Source organism: Pyrus communis, chromosome 2 (assembly GCF_041283825.1).
Source record: "Pyrus communis isolate YQ-2024b chromosome 2, ASM4128382v1, whole genome shotgun sequence".
In the NCBI taxonomy this organism is placed as follows: domain Eukaryota; kingdom Viridiplantae; phylum Streptophyta; class Magnoliopsida; order Rosales; family Rosaceae; genus Pyrus; species Pyrus communis.
Window position 1 is genome coordinate 6,437,806 of NC_142566.1, and position 20,172 is coordinate 6,457,977.

A 20,172-nucleotide genomic window follows, 5' to 3' on the forward strand; every position below is an offset into this window, starting at 1 on the left:
GGGTAAAGACATCCCAAATAAAGTAATCATGAATGGAATGCCGATCGCTAATAATGACATCGTCAAAAAACTTTGCCTCACGAAAGAACTGAACCCAAGAAAAAGAAGAAAAAGATCGTAGAAGTAATATTATTCTCAATAATAGTCTTCAATCGTCTAGGCGTTCTACACTTGTACAAAATAGAATCAATAATGAGTTTGGAATCACTTTTAACACATACATCCTTAAAACCTTTGACTTTTGCAAACTTTAGCGCATCACGCAAAGCAATTGCTTCATAAACCCCTAAAATTGTGCATCCCAACAACAATAGGAGATCGATTTTGATAACTAGTGGCAAAACCTGCAGCCGCTTAAGATTCTACCACTAAACCATCAATATTAATTTTGATTCATGGAGCACAATCTGAGAACACGTGTGAACAACATTGAAATTACGAACTCATCTTGAGCTTTTATTGGTGTTGTAGTACTTTCTACCAAGTGTAGCGGCCGCACCATTGGAACTCTGGCAGGGTAGGCTATACTATTGCAAAAAATCATATTGTTTTTAGCATTCCATATTTGCCAACAAATGAGGAGAGCCCTACTAAAATCAGACAACTCCACTTCATCATTAGCATCAACTAACTTAACCAATCAATTAAATCCATCCCAACTTCTTGTGCAAAGCTGCATTTAACAAAAAGATGTTGGTGATCTTCTTCATCAATATTACAAACAAAACAAACATGATTAGTACTAGGAAAGAATCTATGCAATTTCACTCGCATTTAGAGCATCTCATGAAAGAGAAGCCAACAAAACATTTTTATCTTGTGTAGATTTAAAAGTTTTCACATTTTGTTCAACAACACAACTGCTAGGTGTACAAATTGGTGCTTAACTTGCAACCAAGTTGCTCACTTTACAATGAATTCACCATTAGTAGACACACCCAAATAATCTTGTCTTTCCTGTGAATGAAGAGGGATACTATAAATCTCTTACAATACCAATGTCCAAAATACTCATCAATAAGGTTTTGTTCCAACTGTTATCAATAAAATCACACTCCCAAATTCCAATCAACATTCAATCTTTGGGTCCATTTCTACAATCCATCTCAAACCTTTTAAAAGAATATCCTTGGAATTCAGGACACCCCTTCATGCCAAGGAATGTTGATGTTTACTTTAGTAGTAAAAAAAAACCTCTCATTTCTTAAATAGTTTTGTTTAACAATTTGGACCCACCAATTATATTGATCAGTAATAACCTTCCAAGCAAGTTTCGTGAAGGATGTATTATTAAAATGGTCAGCTCTTCTTACACCAAGGCCTCCCATAGACTCAAGGGTACAAACATCCTTCCAGGCAACGGGGTCCATATTTTTAATTTCTTTACCCCTTAAACAATTTCTACACTCTTTGTTTAAAGCATCAGTTATATGTTAGGGCATTTAAAACAAGCCATGACATGATTAGGCATGCTAAATAAGTTGGATTTAATTAAAGTTAGTTTACAAGCCTTCGAAAAGGTATTTGCCTTCCCACCTACAAGTTTCTTTTTAATTTTGAGAATAAGTTCTTTAGAATTGACTGGATCATTCCAAAATATTACAATATAAATTCTAAGTACTTACCAATAGTTGTTTTATGCTGAATTTGCAGGGTAGTGATAATATTACTTCTCAAACTATTAGTAGTACTGCTATAAAAATACAGAGACAATTTACTGAAATTAATCCTTTGGCCAGAAGTAGAAAAAGACTTACTGAGGGTCATTATGCTGCTTGTTGCTTTACTAGAGATTTTGCTAAAAATAAAACAATCACCTGCAAAAACCATATTAGAAATTCTAAACCCTAAAGGAGAAGTAAGTCGACCTGATTTTTAGAATTACAAGCTAACAAATTCGGTTGTCTAATCAAGGGCTCTATACATAAAATGAAAGTGTAAGGGGGGTAAAGGATCACTTTGTCTGATTCCCCGTGAAAAATAAAAATGACTTTTAGCTTCTCCATTAACTAGTACAGAAAAAGAGGATGAAGTGATGCACTCTACCAAATTAATCCAACTAGTGTGGAAACCAAATTTACTAAGCATCATTCCATTATAATCCCAACATAGAATGGTGCTTAGTAAATTTAGTTGTCATGGAACCCAACCTAATATCGTAGGCATTCTCGAGGTTTAGTTTACTTGTCATGGAACCCAACCTGTCATTTTTATTCTTAAGTGCAGAGAAAATTTCGTGAGCAATAAAAAAGTTATCTTAGATTGATTTTCCTGGGGCAAAAGCCTCTTGGTTTTTAGAATACAGTGCACAAGTAGAGGTTTGAGCCTAGTAATGATAATTTTGTAAAAGACATAGCATAGGCTAATAGGCCTATAAGGATTAACAGTCTCAAGGCTCTCAACTTTCAAAATTAGGACAATATTGGTATGGTTAATCAATTTACGACGAGCAATTATCAAAAAAATTTCTAACCAATTTACCAACAAAATACTTAGAAGTCGACCAACAATGTTGGGAAAAGGTAGCATATGTAAGCCATCTGGTTTATGTCCCTTTAGGCTTCCAATGTTGTTCACAAGCATCCAAATTTCATTTTTAGAGACTTCCTTTAGTAAAAAAATATTTTGTAAATCAGTGATACAAGGATTGATAATGTCAATAAAACTACTCACATCACTAGGATCGATAATTTTATTTTCAGGAAAGTATCTTTAAGATGAAATATTTTAAAGATACTTGAGAATAATCTTTAGATATATATCTCTAAGAATTATCTTTGAAAAATTCTTGATTGGATTTGATTGTGTTTTCTTAAATAAAGGAAAAAGTCTTCAGTTCAGTAAGCTTAAAGGTAGGAATTAGTTATTAACTTTAATTTTCTCGTCATATCTCTTTGTCATGAGCAGAGGAGCTTAGAGAAGTTGTGGTCAGCACATGAGGACTCCTTGGTGGTTGAATTGCGCGTGGAACAAAAGTGGTCTCGCTAATGTAATGAGGGCATTCCCATTAATAGTCCACGTGTAAGATCCAAAAAATTTTGAACCATTTTTTACTCCACATTTATCATTCTTATAATTCAGACGTTGAATGCTGACATAATGTTGTAACACCATAAAACCAGCATGAGGAAGTACCTAAAGTGAATATTGATTTTTTTGTAATTTTGTGATGCCCATTAATAATATCTTACATTCATATGGTGACAAGATTCATTGTGTAACAATCAATGTTGGTAGTGTAATAAACAATATCATTAATATAATCTCACCAGTTTAATGTAACATTGAACAATTAATTTTGACAATTATAATGTAAGAGTGGTGCTATGCATACACGATTATCTTATTTCCCCATCCTCATTGGTATGAAAATTTTATTGACAAATTCAACATCATACAAAATGAACTTGAAGACCTAAACAAAATAAGGCTCTAAAAATTAAAAGTGATAAAAGAGAATTTTTAACGTCACTATCCAGCACCCACCCAACAACTTTTGTTGATGACAAAGAGAAAAAAGAACACTCAAAAGACACCAAGAAATATAAAGTCGTCCCCATTATATTTATTTATTGAAAATACACAATAGCATGACTAAAGTAATTATTAAAGAGTAATGCTAACAAGTGAGGAGATTACATTTTAGATTACTACATTATACCACTTTTCTATTAGAGATAATACTCTATATTTATAAGAAAAGTAGTCCAACGTGAATTCTAAATGCAGTTTCTCTAGCATTTTCTTATTATAGAGGGCGTAGATTATATGTAGACTTCAATCTTGATGAACCAACCAAAATAGTTTCCTAGTTCCACTAAACGGACCTGTCAATGGACCTGCCATAACCATAGCCATGGGAACCGACATAACCATGGGAACCCCCATAGCCGTGGGAACCTTCATAGCCGTGGGAACCTCCATAGCCGTGGGAACCTTCATAGCCGTAGGAACCTCCATAGCCGTGGGAACCTCCGTGGCCATGAGCCCCAGCCCCATGCATCAGATGATTGGCCCCAGTAGCAGCAGCACCCCCACCAGCTAACATGCCGTGGGAAGCTCCATAGCCATGGCCCCCACCCCCATGCATAAGATGATTAGCCCCATACGCAGCAGATCCACCAGCTAACATCCCTCCCATTCCCATGGTAGATGATTCATGCGCTGTAGCTTTTTCAGTCACCAGAGAAACAAAACATTCATTAGTCTACTTACGGCATTTTGGTGGTTCATATATGATGAGCACTACTAGCTAGGATATAATTTAGTCCTTTGATTATATACATTCATATTCATAAGTTCAAGGATGCACGTATACGTATATACCATGAATAGTTTGACCTATAATTTTGTAGTATCCAAGTATAGATAATCCGAAAATAATTAATGATAGACCAAAAAATTTATGAAGTTACAAAATGAATATATTTATGACAAACGTGATTCCATTACCTGCAGAATGATATGAAGTTGTTAAACCTGATGAATAACCACCGGCTGGCGGATATCCACCAGCGTAGGAGGCCTGCTGACACCCTCCAGAGGAAGGATATCCAGTTGGAGAGTTCCCGCCTGAAGAGGAGTATGAATATGATGAATACTGTGTTTGTTGTGGCTGTGGGGGGTATCCATATCCTTGTGGAGGGCATGGTTTAACATACTGTCCTCCATGTCCGGCACCAAATCCAGAACCGAATGATGAAAACAGTCCTTTCTCAGAAGTTTCATGTTTGTTCTCGTTTTCAGCTCCCATCTTATATATAATTACGTGAAATTGATCCCTAGATACATAATAATATTATTAAAAAATTACTGAGAGCAAATATGAAGCAAAGTACTCATGAATGTTAGTGTTCTCTTACTAATCGTATGTTTATGAATGACAGTGACATTAGTACAGTACGCTTCTACTTAATTAACGGTCTACACAACATGAAGTGAGAGATAATTTCGTTGCATATTATAGTAACTGAAACAAATATATTGTTAAGGTAAACTTCAAATAAAAAGAGAGCATCTATGGAACCAATCTTCCAAACATTTGTGTGCATTTACAATTTTTTATCCCACACCTTATAAAATTAACTGGCCCTTAAGAAAGACATGTTCAAATAAGAAACCCATGTTTATAAAAGGTTTTTTAGCCAAAATGGTCTATGAGATTTGCATAATTCATCACTTTGACCCCTGAGATTTGGAATCAATAGAAGTGGTCCTTGAGTTTGTCCACCCTCAATTATTTTAGTCATTCCATGAAAAAATATATTAAATAAGGACCAAATGACCAAAGAAAAAAAAAAAAAAACCCCTCAATTTATTAAACAATGGGTCAAATAATTTGACAAAATTTGAGGGTACTTTTATCATTTTAGCCTTGTTTAATGGAGATTTTTCTTAGAATGACCAAAATAATTGATAGTGGACAAACTTAAGGACTATTTCTATTGATTTCAAATCTCAGGGACCAAAGTGAGGCGTTATGCAAATCTCATGTACTATTTTGGCTAAAAAGCCTTTATAAAAAGCATACTTTTAGAGTTAAAAAAAAAAAAAAAAACAAATGTTACAAAACAAAAAGAGTTAAAGAAGCAAAAAGCTTAAAGGCCGTTTGATAATTATTTCGTTTTCAGTTATTAAAAATTGAAAACTTGTTTAGTAACCACTTTCATTTTTCAGATTTCAAACAAATAAAAACTCAAAACCAAATATTGAAATCTCAATAAAGTAGCTTTCAATGTTTAGTACGAAAATTGAAAGTAGTAATCAAACGATTTTTTTTTATTTTCCTTTTTTAAAAAGTAAAACAAGAATTGAAAATTGAAAACCAAATAATTGTCAAACGGCTTCTTAATTTTTCCAAAATAAAAAAGAAGTTCGGTTGAGAAGAAATGTCATCTACTTCATTCATAATCAGATTATTATAATAATAATAATAATAATAATAATAATAATAATAATAATAATAATGGAATCATTGATGAAGAAGCACCAGATACTAATAGAAATGAGAAAGATAGAGAGGCTTACCAAAATGATTTGAGTGTTTGCCTTAAACACTCAAACAAAAGCTTGTGTGAAATTTGAAAGAAATGAAGGGGCATTATATACGATAATAAAGTAAACAAGTGTGATATTAGATTCCCATCAATCTGTAATATTATACACTTGATTCACCGAATACCTAAAGTTAATGGCCACCCGCGTTAACCGTACGCGTGTGCTTTATTTGATGCTCTGTAGTATTTGAGGTCGAGCTTCATCTTTTGGCTTGCTATAAGGGGTAAGTTATCTATTATGGTCGAGTAATGGTCTTCACCTTTTGTGTCTCATCTATTTTCTCTTTTTGCTTGACTGATAATGTGTCACACAATCACTTGTTCTTTGAGTCGTATAGTGCTAGTATTTGGTCTAATGTGTTTTTTAAGTGTGATTGTGATCCCCCTCATTTAGATTGCATAACTTTATCACTTGGGCGGTTAATAATTGAATGTGTAAATCGTTGAATGTTACCATTAGAAAGTTGTGCCTCCAAGCTGTTGTCTATGTTATATGTAAGGAACGAAATAGCGGTAAATACAGAAATGAGCACCTCCACTCCATTGATGTCTTTAAAACCATTATGAACTCTATACACTTGCGGTTATGTTCTTGCAAATTTCGATCTCTATTGCAAATATGCACATTTTTCAAAAATGGAGAATCAATATGTAATTGTTCTCCCTTTGATGTTGGTTGTTAGGTTGGATTGTTGGTGCTTTTACAGCCTTCTTGTATTTTTTTTTGTTTTTAGCTTGGCCTTTGTTGCTGCTATTGTGTTGCTGTTGTTGGTTCTCTCTTTTAATATAATCTCATTACCAAAAAAAATTTCTAAAAGACGCTAGGTGCTAGTTGGGTGGCAAGCTGAGACCTAATGCCTAGATACGTAAGCAAGGCCTAAAGAGACAAGGCGAATTTAAGTAAACTTATTATATATTACATAAATTAAAAAAATTTACTATATAATATGTAAATAAACATGAACAATATGTTGTTTAAGAAAAAGAATATATGGAATGTGAGAATTTTGAGTACATAATATGATATGGCCTTAAAAGGAAAAAGAAGATAATAATAAAACATTACCCTAAATAATTATATAATATATTTATTTAATAGTGAAGACCAGGTAATTGTTTTATGATAAGGCGTCATGGTGGACGGACAAGGATCTCTCCGAATAAATTGATACATGGCCATACAATCAATTACTAACGGCCAAGTTTTGGGTTTTCACTGTTTCCTCTTCCTCCCGATCTTTCACTTCCCTTTGATCTTGCTCTATAACTAAATTCTCCTTCTTCTTCAGTTACTCTGTAAATTCTCATCTTTTTCTTCGATTTCTTTGAAAACTTTCTATATGAACTCTTCTTTCTCTCTCCCACCCTCCCTCTTCTCATCAGATCTTCCATCGTCTGCGAGCAAAGACGAGAAATGCGACGGCGATCAAAGACGAGAAAGAGTAAGTATGCAGAAAAAGAAAAACTACTGCCTAGATCACTGCCTAGGCCGCCTAGAGAGCGCCTAACTCCTTATCAATTTTGCTGGACAATTTGGCCTAAATCGCAGTGACACTCCATTGCCTAGCGCCTAGGTGGCTGCATACAATGGCGAAGCCAGCACGGAGTCATTAGTTGCCGTTGACTCCAATAACTTAAAAACTTCATGTAAATTTGTTTGTGTATTGTATTTGACCTCTATAAACAACTAAGACAAACTAAATTACAAACTCCTCTTTCCACTTGTTCTATTATATTTGCCTTACTTTTCTATTTTCTTGTGTGACTCTATTGTGCGCACCATATGCTCGATGAAATACTTTAGTTAAAAAAGCTTTGGCATTATTCAATATTACTCCACTGTATCTGCATCCACCCTCGACAAGTCTCTACAAATAATAATAGTTGTCGACATATGTTGGCTTAAACTTTGGGCATATGTTGACAGGTTTTGACAAGTGCATACTAGGTGCTCGACAAAATGGCTCAATGAAGTTTTTTTAGTTAATACTAGCATTTGTCTACACACTTTGTGTGTATGAACACATTTTTTTAGAAAATGAGAAGGAGAGAGGGAGAGAGAGAACCTGGGGGTGAGGGTAGTGGGAGGTTCTTTTTTTTTTTTTTTTTTTTATAATATTAAAGGTATTTTAACATCATTTGTAAGTAAGGCTTCAATAAAAAACAGTAAAATTTGAACATGTGAAATTACATTATTGCCCATCATTTTTTTTTGTGTGATAGAAGGCTAAATTGTCTTTTACCCTCTTTTGCTTGACAAAGAGAGTTTCATTAATTAGTAGAGATTATGATTCCATATATTATTTGAAAATCCTAACTATGCCACTGACTTCATTGTTTGATTTTTAGAATAATGGTATTTGGACCACCAAGTTTTAAGGATGTATTGTAAAAAATAAAGTTTGTGGAAAAACGATAAGTAATTTATATTAAATTTATATAAATTTACATAAAATAGGGAAGAGCTTGAATCCAAAATGCATTGAATTAGAGTAATGCCCGATCCACCACTTGCGTCAAAAAGGATGTTTAAGGTTAATGGTTGACACACAAAAAAATGGTCGTAAGAGCATCTCCATTTATATAGTTTTATTAGCTGAGAAATTATTCAATAAATAAAGTTTCAGAAAATTCAGAACCATTCGCATTGGTCATAAAATATAAAAAAAATATAAGTTTACATATTTCTTTACAATTTTAGGAGGTGTGCTATGCTAGTTTTATTTTATTTATTTATTTTTTTTTTTTTTGTCAAACAATAGATTTGTTAGATAAAATATTAGATTAGAGAGCTGATATTCGATCCTATGTCGTAATGCAAGAGCGACACTTCTCTCCACAACTGTGGTAAAAGACTACTTGCGTGTGCTATGCTAGTTAGAGAGTGAAAAATAAACGATGTCCCAAATTTATATTTCTTCATTAAATAGAACTCATATTTATATTTCCTGAAAATGTAGATGAAATGTAAATAAGATGTAGATGTAACTTTTAAATATCAAATTTATATCTTTTGCACTTGTAACTTCACTGGTCTTGTTTGAATCAGCTTCATGCTCAAAGTGGCAATCAAACTAATTACTATAGTTTATGCTCACCCTCCCTAACCCAATGTCACATCCCGGCCCAGGCCCCCACCATATCTCGAGCTCGACTCCACCGTATCACGATATTGTCCGCTTTGAGTCCCGACCACGCCCTCATGGTTTTGTTTCCAGGAACTCACACGATAACTTCCTAGTGGATCAACCATCCTGGGATTGCTCTCGCGCGCTACTCGCTTAACTTCAGGGTTCCGATGGAACCCGAAGCCAATGAGCTTCCAAAAACTCATGCTAGGTAGAGATGAGAATATACATATAAAGCTTACAGGATTCACTCCCTTGGGTGATGTGGGATGTTACAAGCCACCCTCCTTAGAGGTCCGACGTTCTCATCGGCACACATCCGCCTAAGGATTGGCTTTGATACCAAATTGTCACATCTCGCCCCGGGCCCCCACCACATCCCGGGCTCGACTCCACCGTAGCACGATATTGTGCGCTTTGGGCCCCGACCACGCCCTCATGATTTTGTTTCTGGAAACTCACACGAGAACTTCTCTGTGGGTCGCCCACCCTGGGATTGCTCTCGTGCGCTACTCGCTTAACTTCAGAGTTCCGATGGAACCCGAAACCAGTGAGCTCCTAAAAAGCCTCGTACTAGGTAGAAATAGGAATATACATATAAGGCTTACAGGATCCACTCCCTTGGGCAATGTGGGATGTTACACCCAAGGTGACCGTTACTCCCTTCTAATATTTTGCCACGTGTTTATTCAACAAACAACCTATGTATTTTATTAAAATAAGACATGTATTGGGATATTTCTCTTCAATTGTACAAAATGTATTATTTTTTTGACACTCATGGTTGAAGCGAATTTTCCGAAGATAAAATGGATTATGAGAGTGTGTGACCTGAACTATTGATTGGGCCTTGCAACAAAAAAAATGTGACTTTGTTCCGGCCACTGCGTAAGCCCCATACAGATGATAGGCCGGTTCGTTTGAAGACAATCTTTTTTGTGATCAAACCCGTTCCTGTCATGTATGATATGAACAGGCATTAATTAATAATTGATTGCAATTTTAATTTCACATTCTAATACAATCATCCTATCTTATAGTCTACGGCAAGAACAAAATTTAAAAATAAAAAATAAATAAAAAACTTTGATGCCCGCACCATAGAAGAAAAATAAAAATAAAATAACTACCCCATCGACAATGGTAAACAGTAAACACTGACCATCCCTGCCCCTTTTACCTTGTATAAGTTTGTTCATCATAATGTAGCATCTGCGCAAGCTTCAAAATTTAGATTTCTCAATATTCTTCTGGATAATTGCTTGCAGGAAGATTTTTTACTGCTCCCTTTATTCTCCATGTAATTTGTTGCAGATTCGAAACCCGTATCAAGATTGAACTAGCTTGGACTGGATCGAAGTGTGGCGAACCAAGTCAGATCAACCAGCAAAGTGCAGTATTGAGCTTGAAGAGCTTATTACTCATCTCAATGTTGCTTTCAGATTACTCTGTCACATCAGATACCATATAACTTCAATTCCCCCCAGAAATGAAACGCTTGCTTGCGCAGCAGATTATGGTCTGTGCATCCAAGTTCAGTTCTTGCAACATTTGGGCTCTTCCGAAGAGAGTAGACGTTGAATAGCCTCTAAGTAACATTCTCCAGCAGTATCTTGTCCAGAAGACTTCCCCCAGTATCCGAATCACCAACAAACTTAGTAACTAAAAGATCCCAGGAAGCAATGTTTGCGTCTCCGCTTGACATTGCCATTGAAACAACTTTTGTGACTTCCGCTTCCTTTCCCGAGTCACAGAGCCCCTCAATCAACATAACATAAGTAGACTTGTTAGGCAAACAGACCTTATCCAACATCTCCTCCAAAATTTTAATCCCCTCCTCTGCTTTTCCAATTTTGCAAAATCCTTTGATCAACATACTATAAGTAAAAGCATTCGGAGTACACCCCTTCTCCACCATGTCATCCCACAACCTCCCCGCCTCACACAACTCCCCCGCTTCACACATTCCCGCAATAAGCATGTTGTACGTCATGACGCTCGGAATGGAATCCGTGTCAAGCTGATCAAACAGCTTCTTAGCTTCCCATACTTTTCCCTTCTCACAAAACCAGTGTATGAGCGTGCTTGAGACTGCATTATCAGGTGTGCAATTCTTCTTCAAAAGCTTCTTCCACAGTTCATAACCATCCTCCACCTTCCCTTCACGACACAAAACATCGATCACCTTACAGCATAGCGCAGAGCTTGGTATATACCCTTTCGCAAGCATGTCATTAAGCAAATTAACAGCTTCGCCCGACTTCTTCTCCTTACAATAAGCTTCAACCATAACCCCATAAGTAACCTCATTTGCCCCGACCTTATTTTCCTCCATCTCATCCATGACCTTAACGGCATCAACCAGCTTCCCTTGCTTAACAAACCCATCCATCAAAACCGTATAAGTAGTCGCATCCGGATACCACCCTCTATCCAAAACCTCCCCAAAAACTCTCTTTGCCCCAACCATATCACCCCGCGAAACATACCCGCCAATAATCGTGGTATAAGTCACCACATTCGGGACAAACCCCATTGCAGGCATTTCGTCGAGCACCTTGAGTGCAGTCTCGACATCGTTCTTTTTGCAGAGCGCCTTGATCAGAATATTACAAGTGGATAAATTGGGCATAACCCCAAATCTCTGCCCACAATTCTTGAACACAGAGTGAACCAAACCGTACTCACTGTTCTTAACAAGAGCGTTCAACAATACGTTCAGGGCCTTCACAGAGCGCTGAACTCCGAAATTCGGCACGTCGAGAAAGGCTTTGAAGGCGAGTTTGGGGCGACCCAAAACGCCGAAATTGCGAATGAGGGTGATGAAAATGTCTTCGGAGCATTGGATTTGGGAGTTTTTGAGGTCGGAGAGGAGGGGGTCGATCATGCGGTGGAAAGCGCAGGAACGGGAGAGGCGGTTGAGGATGGCGTGATAGGTGTGGTAATTGTGGGAAAATCCAGGGTGGAATTTGGAGGCGTGGTGGAAGATTTGGAGGGCGAGGTTGAGGTTGGGTTGGTGGGCGATGAGGGAGATGAGGCGCTTTGGGTAGAGGCGTCGAGGCCAGGGTTGGATTGGAGGGGTCACGGTGTATGAATGGAGGAAATCGGCGGTGGCGGCGGCGGTGAAGGTGGAGGCGGAGGAGGAGAAGGAGACGGTGGTGATTGAGTGGAGGAGAGGGGAGGGCTTGGCTGAGATCTTCCAACGCAGGATCAGCATGGTTGAAGAGTTGAAGACAGTGTGCCTTCGGCAAATGCCCTCCACATTTGTACATTACATGACCGTTGAGTCAATTTTCCTACCAACCCTAGGAGGGCATTTCGAGGTTGTGCTTAGTTAGTTTGGCCCCAACACAAACGTGATCCATCAGTTGAAGGATTATTTTGGAAGATGACATGTTCATTTAAGCAACATCATTAGCATGCAATTAACAAATTAAAGGCGGAATCATGCTAGCATGCACTTAAAAACAAAACATTACCCATGAATGTTCAAAGCCTAGTAAAATGGAGAACCAATAATCAACTCAAAACAAAGTGAGTTGAAATATATACCTTTGTAGATTCCTCTTTGTATTTAAACAAAGGCTAATCACCCAAAGAGAGGGCCTTCATTCCTTGCATCTTAGATCTATGGATTTGGATGGATGAAAAAGGTTTCTCCAAAGTTCCCAAAATTGAGAATCTCTAATGATTCATCACCAAGACATAATGAAGAAGAAATGAGTGACCTTGGAGGAGTTTAACTGCTAGATGATCCCTCCAAGGTGGCCGAAATTTTAGAGAGAAAGGAGAGCTTGTGTTCTCATCCTTTCCCCAAAAACAACCCTTTTAGAATTTTAGGCTATAAAGTCCTTTATATAGTCCCTTCAAATAAGTGACCTAATGGACCAAAAGCCTTATTCTTCTAACATGGCCGGCCTATAAGGTTTATTGGGCTTTCAAGCCCTTTGTTTATTCAAGTTGTCATACAACTTGAGTTAATGGGCTTGACATTCAAATCCCATTGGGCCTTGCGGCCCAAAACTAACCCGAGGTCTTTAACGAACTTATTCGTTTGATTAATTAACATATTAATTAATCCTAGCCTTAGATAAATAATTAAACCATTTAATTATTCTTACTCATCTCCGTTGTTTCTTCAAACTCTACCTTACTCAGTGAACGATCCATTAGGTTCCTTTTAGCGAGGCAGTGGGCGATTAAAACTCTTTCTAATCGATTGTGAATTGAAACTTACTTTCAATTCTCCCGTTAGTGATAATACACTTTTAGGACTTCCACAAACCATGGTTGACGCCTAGCAGCATGTCATGGTTACCCAAGCTAATCAGAAGAGGTGGAGAACTTATTCAGTTTTAGGATTACAAATGCAATACAGTCTTTCTCTAATACAATACTCTTGACCACATTGTTTGGTTTGATAGTTTATTCATGTCTACTATCCAATGTGAGTCTTGTGCTTATATGATTACCTTGAATGTGATTTGGAACACATTCCTAAATCTCATTCATACTTTGGCCAAAGATTCTTAATCATATCATAGAGTATTCTCCCTCAAACAGTTTGAAGGTTAGAGATCCCTTGTTGCGCATTCACTTGCCTCCATGGCTAAGTGGCTTAACCCCAACGATGCCGTGGACACCCTCTTGATGGAGTGACTTTGACATAATCAAAGATTAAGGACCTAACCACAAGACAACTGTGATGCCTCAGGTCAAAAGACTAATTTGCATTATCCCAACCATGAGTTCTCATGTGACATGAATATGAGAACTCTTCGTTGATCGTGTTCAGTGAACTCATTCTCTATTGAGCACCTACGTACTTGTCTTGATGTCACACACACCAATGACTCGAGACTAGTCACTCTCCCTGAGAGAAGACATAGCACGTACTGATCTTAACAGACTGTCAATGCCCAATTGACAATCCTATGATGAGGAACGTTTAGGATGTGTCAACGAAAGAATGGTCTCATGAATCTAACTTCTTTAGATCGCATTCTTCCAATCACATATTCCTTGGACTTATCGTTTAAGCATATAACATTTATATGAGACGGCTCAAACAATAATCTTTGCCCTTTACATTTAAACTACATTAGTTTAACTTTGTGAAATGTCCGTAAAGTATCATCATATGATTGGTTTTAGGGCACATTTCCAACAATCTCCCACTTGCACTAGAGCCAATCAGCTTGGTTATCAGTGATGATACCTCTTCTGTAATTCATTTCATAAATGGCTGAGTAGTAGGCCTAAACAAGATGGATATCTATATGTTATCCATAGAAGCAACCTTGAGAATAACGACGTCACCATTATTCATGATTCCTAATCATGTGGTTCAATCTCTCATTTGAGTTCGGACCTTGAGGAGACCTTGATTCCCTGGCTTGAGCTATCGCCCCATTAGTGTCATACACTTTCTGGTTGGAACCGAATAGAGAGTTCATAAATGAACTTTCCCATCCAAACAACATTGTTGTAAACTTCTATATGGCAATATATTTTGCATTCATAATGGAACACACTAAAGTCATTACTTTAATGTTTCCATCCAAATATCTTTTTAGTCATAATAAAGAGATATCTGTTTATCTCTTTATTCATAATGAAGAAATATCCAATGATGGATTAGATTCATTATCTAATACATTTACGCTTCCATTACGTTACTCTAATTCTTTCTCAATTATTGAGTAATATATCCTTTAGTATTTCTCAAATACTCAAGGACTCACTTGACAGTTGCCATGGTTCTGATCCTGGGCTTGCACTGATATTGTCTTGTACCTTTCTAGGTACATCTTATATCAATGTTTTTCATACAATATGAAATACATAAATCACCTTTCTGCTTATGCATAAAGGATTCTATTTACGCATTATTTCTTTGGGAGTCAAAGGGTACATTCCCTTTGAGAAGAACAACTTCCTAATCTCACTAGAATTGTCATTCTAATTGAAGTTTATCATCAAATGAGAAACTTCCTAGCATCTCTTGTCTATTTTAGGGATTGATATAATCCAATTATATCTTGAAATATATCATTATAGATTTCCATTCTATTATATAGACTAAATCTCCCATATACATTCTATCGTTATAGAATAACTTTAACGAAGAAGTACTCTTTTCATTTCCAAAAATTAATATATCATATATATATATATATATATATATATATATATTTAAATTTAGGAATACGATTAACTCCCACTAATCTTTTGTAAACCTAGTAAACAAAAGATTCATTTACATCTTTATGAGAAATCAAACAATTGATCTTTTCTCATAAGACGCTTATAGCTCCCACTAGCTTGCTAAGATCCATGATGGATGGATCTCTACAACTAACCTGTCTTGTGATTTATAGTTTTAGACATATATTATCAAGACTATCTTAATAATGGTTTCGGAAACCCATATTATGTCCAAACATTAAATCACCATTTAGTTGTAGCTAGCAATCTTCGAATTAATTGAAACCAACACTACGTCAAAGATGGTTTCTTCAAAGTCAACCATTCTCTTTGAGTGTAGTCACCTTAAGCTACCAATTAGCTGTGAAGGTTTCATTATTTCGGGTCAAATGGTACTTTACCATTTCCTTGAGTATATATCGTATATACACTCAATGTAGTCATAAGGATTTTCATTCTTATTTCTTTCGAATTAAGAGGTGCAACTCTATGACATAGTCATAAAGTTCAAACCATTCAACTGAGACGGTTTATAAATCCTTCTGGACTACCTTGGAGCTTGTGGTATAGGAACTAGGTTGTCTTAGAAGTATATATCATATATATGGGTAATTGATAATGTCCAACGAACTAAATCTTATTCGTGTTCATTCTTCTCCTAATGGAGAAATTCATTATCTTACGATGCTACTTTCCTTGATATTTTTCAAGGAAATTAATCTAAAGTGTTACTTTTTCCTTGGATCAAATCTAAGGAGGTAAATACTTTAGACGTCTTACTCATCTACTTACATTTCTTGAATTCTTTGAAACCTTTTGCAAAGTATTCGGACTTGTGTTTATTCAAAAGAAACTATAGTCCAACCGAGAGTGATCTTCAGTGAATGTCATACAACATGAGTAGTATTATGTTGTGGACAAGTGCCACTAACATCTAAGTGAATTAACCTCAACAACTTTGTGATTCTTTCTTCTTTCCAAAAGAATAAAGATTCGAACATTTCGCCTCTATACAATTTTAACAAGAAGTTATTGGATCCGTATCGAACGATCCAAAGCATCCATCTATGACCAACTCGTAACTTATGTTTTAGAGGTATCACAACTCAGTTGGGATTAGTCACTACCTTGCAACCTTTTGGGTTTTAAGCATCATCGTATTCTAAACAGTTAAACTACCACATCATCTCTACTATAGAGACAACAAATTAAATTACAATAATCTAATTATTGATTAATAAAGAACAATGTTTTGTCAAACAAAACATTTATCCATCTCTACTGTAGTGACGGATTTAAGTTCCTTAAAATTGGAATGTAAAGACAATCTTTAGTATTTTCCAATTTCTTTGGTAGTTCATATGAGGAAGTAAGTACAATCCGCTTTCGCAGAGATCTATATTTTATTCACTTTCCGAATGTGAAGTACTTTCTCTTCTCTCATTAATCTTCTACTTTTTATTAGCACACTTTTACAACAATTGTAAAACATAGTTACTAATACGGAATCAAGCATTCAAGTAGAAGAACCAACTGTTTTGAACTATTTCAAGAACATATTACCACACCTTCGAAAGGTGTGTTCTTGACACTTTCAAGACATTTCTTGCAAATACCCCTTCCAATGTCCATCCTTTCATAAAGAAAGTTTGTTCCCTTGGAGTTATTTTGCCTTCTTCATTTGACTTCTCCTTTGACTACAATAGTCATGGTCCCTAAACTCCCACTATCTCTCTTGAAACTTATTTCAATTGTGTTATACACATCAAACAATTTGGAGAGTGTGTGGTTATTGTTCACTATATAGTTTACAATAAACTTAGTGAACCATTAGGATAGGGACACAAAGGTGAAGTCCTTGCCTAATTTCCGTCTCGTTAAGTGGTTTAACACTTCAACACTCAATGATTCAAAATCATTATAAGTCCATGTTGATGGACTATTTTTGTCAACCAACCATTATGTTCTAAACATAATTACAAACTTTCAAGAGTTGTTCAAGGCAACTCTCATTTCTTCATACAACAATTTGTAAGTGAAGAATCATGGCACATAAAGCGTCCATGCCCTTGTGCTTACTTCAAAAGTTCCTTGTTTATGTAACAAAGAAACAAGCACTAAAGTTTGTGTTGATTAAGGGTTGTTCAAAGCAACTCTTATTTCTTCATACAACAATTTGTATTTGAAGAATTATGACATTAAAAGTGTTGTCCTTCTCATGTTAGACTTATCTAACATATTCTTCCAATGATACATTATCAATAGGAAGATTGTGAGGATGAGACTACTTAGTTACATCTACAAGCCATTAAAGACAATCTACGGGATTGTAGAACTAAGTCCGGAAATTAAAGCATTCGGCTTTTCTTTGTCAAGTTTTGGATAGCGTTTGCAAATATATTGGTAAACAAATACATAACGAATATAAATTGATTGATTTTAAGCCATTTGATTCGGGTCTTTAAATCAAATAGCACCACCCACTATTTTTGGCAAATTCCATATCCCTCATCGGAATTCGAGAGTTTTGTTGAACTCTTAGCGGGGTATGGGAGACTCACCATTACCAAGCCCACCTCACGATGATACGATATCGGTTAGCAAAAATAATGATGAGAGAATAACACTTTACTCATTTACAACTCTTGTAATTACCCATCTAGTTTGGCCTCTAGAGAATGTGGCCTCACGATGATACGATATTGGCACCATTGCACTTAGTTAAGTTATTCCCACCATGCTTAGTTCATGAAAGGGTTCAAGAATAGCCTCACAATTATATGATATCGGCCATCCTCGTTGCCTACACTTACCTCATCATATGTTTATGGACTCCTCCTGAGTGTAAGCATGCACTTTGTACTCCCCCATGATAGGGTGAAGCCGGTGTACAAGTCACAAACGATTGGAGCCCACCACGGTGGAAGGCCTACGAAGAAATGTTCAAAGCATCTCTCGCTTATCAACTTAATAATGGTTTGTTGAGGGTTTTAGGTCTCATCACATATATATATTCATTTTAATCATAATTAAAACAATTTTGGTCCTATTACAACTATTGGTCCATATGATTGATTTAGTTGTATATAATACTCTCACTAAGCTTTTAAAACGGTTTTTAAAGCAAGAGTATATGATACTACTAACATAAGGTTTGCATTCATTGATGGACTATATAGTTGCCTTAGGGCCTTAGGATGACTATGAACCTTTAATTAGATCCAACACGAGCCTTGTGTTGAATCTCGGACTAGGGATGGAGATTGATTTTAGTTACGCGTTTAATCACATTAAGGCGTGTTGTCTTAGGGCGTTGGACCCAACTACTTCATTTCATGCATATCAAATAAAGCAAGAAAGAAGTACTTCAAAGTAAATATGAGCTTATGCTCTTTACAACAATTGAATATAACTAATTACTTTAAAGTAAAGAAGAGCTTATGCCCTTTTACAACATTTGATCAAATCAAATTACAACCAAAATCTAATCTACTCATTCCCATGGTTCAAACAAATTTGAAACGGCCATTCACATAGCTCAATTATCGTAGGCTAAGGTTCATAATCACCCTTTAATTAATTAACACTTTAACTAATTAAATTGAATGCAACAATTATCATTTGGTTTTTGGATCCATAGAATTGATTTAAATGGAACTAAATATAATGAAAATCAAATTCTCATTAAAGAGACAAAACCATTTTGTTCTCATTTTGTTTTGGGCAAAAAACAATGACCACAACAATTTGGGTAACTTTGTTAAAACAAAAAAAAAACTTTTGAGGTCAAAATGCAAATACACAAAAGTATCAAAACTTTATATAATTGCACAAAAGTCCCTCCAACACCTTTTCCAAAGGTGGCCGGCCATATTGTTGAAAATTTGAAAAAAAACTAAAGTTTTGAAAGTGGTTTTTGGTAGGTGAGACAAAGGTGACTTTGATGGTTTGTAAGAAAATGTTTTTATAAAACTTTAAAATTCTTTTAGTCACATCTCACCAATAACTATCACCCACCATTTGAAAAACAAAACTTTATGAAAAACATAAAACTTTTGAATCAAAACTTCAAAACCTTTTTGTTCTTGGCAAGAACTTCAAGAAATATGAAGAACATACATGAAAACTCATAATAGCTCTATGGATGTTTTCTTTCACCAAAAACTCAAATTTTCACAACTCAAAAGAGGGTTAATATCCTAGGGTACTTAGGGGTTCCAAAAAGCACTTTAAAACCATTTTAACAAGACTAACAAGAACCCAAAAAATCACCCTTTGGATTTGGCCGAAAATCCCAAAACACTTGGCACCAACTTTTAGTTCCAATATTCATGCTTTAATGAAATACATCTACAACATTTGAGATGCTAAATTTTCAAGCAAAATTTATATTCAAAGCAAGAACAAAGCTTGTAACATTTACAACACTTAAATCACAAAATATGAAAAATCACAAAACCCAAAAGGATCCACCATAAACTAGGCCTAGGCTCTGATACCACTTGAAGGATTATTTTGGAAGATGACATGTTCATTTAAGCAACATCATTAGCATGCAATTAACAAATTAAAGGCGGAATCATGCTAGCATGCACTTCAAAACAAAACATTACCCATGAATGTTCAAAGCCTAGTAAAATGGTGAACCAATAATCAACTCAAAACAAAGTGAGTTGAAATATATACCTTTGTAGATTCCTCTTTGTATTTAAACAAAGGCTAATCACCCAAAGAGAGGGCCTTCATTCCTTGCATCTTAGATCTATGGATTTGGATGGATG

The 20,172-nt window shown here is 35.8% G+C and overlaps 2 protein-coding genes across 3 annotated transcripts; both read right to left on the reverse strand.

The window, feature by feature from the left end:
- Positions 1-3,543: 3,543 nt before the first annotated feature.
- On the reverse strand, positions 3,544-6,110 carry LOC137748957 (uncharacterized). 2 transcript variants are annotated; one of them, XM_068489142.2, is made up of 3 exons: positions 6,028-6,110; positions 4,453-4,781; positions 3,544-4,164 (listed from the first exon to the last, which is right to left on the reverse strand). In XM_068489142.2, exons 1-3 carry the CDS (start codon positions 6,099-6,101, stop codon positions 3,818-3,820), a joined length of 750 nt encoding a protein of 249 aa, XP_068345243.2. In that variant the 5' UTR covers positions 6,102-6,110; the 3' UTR covers positions 3,544-3,817. The 2 variants fall into 2 exon arrangements, with proteins under 2 accessions (XP_068345243.2, XP_088539581.1); XM_088683455.1 differs by having other exon boundaries at positions 3,544-4,170.
- A 4,048-nt stretch (positions 6,111-10,158) lies between these two features.
- On the reverse strand, positions 10,159-12,529 carry LOC137748629 (Pentatricopeptide repeat (PPR-like) superfamily protein). The gene has a single exon (XM_088683460.1). It carries the CDS (start codon positions 12,399-12,401, stop codon positions 10,773-10,775), a length of 1,629 nt encoding a protein of 542 aa, XP_088539586.1. The 5' UTR covers positions 12,402-12,529; the 3' UTR covers positions 10,159-10,772.
- Between the last annotated feature and the right edge of the window lie 7,643 nt (positions 12,530-20,172).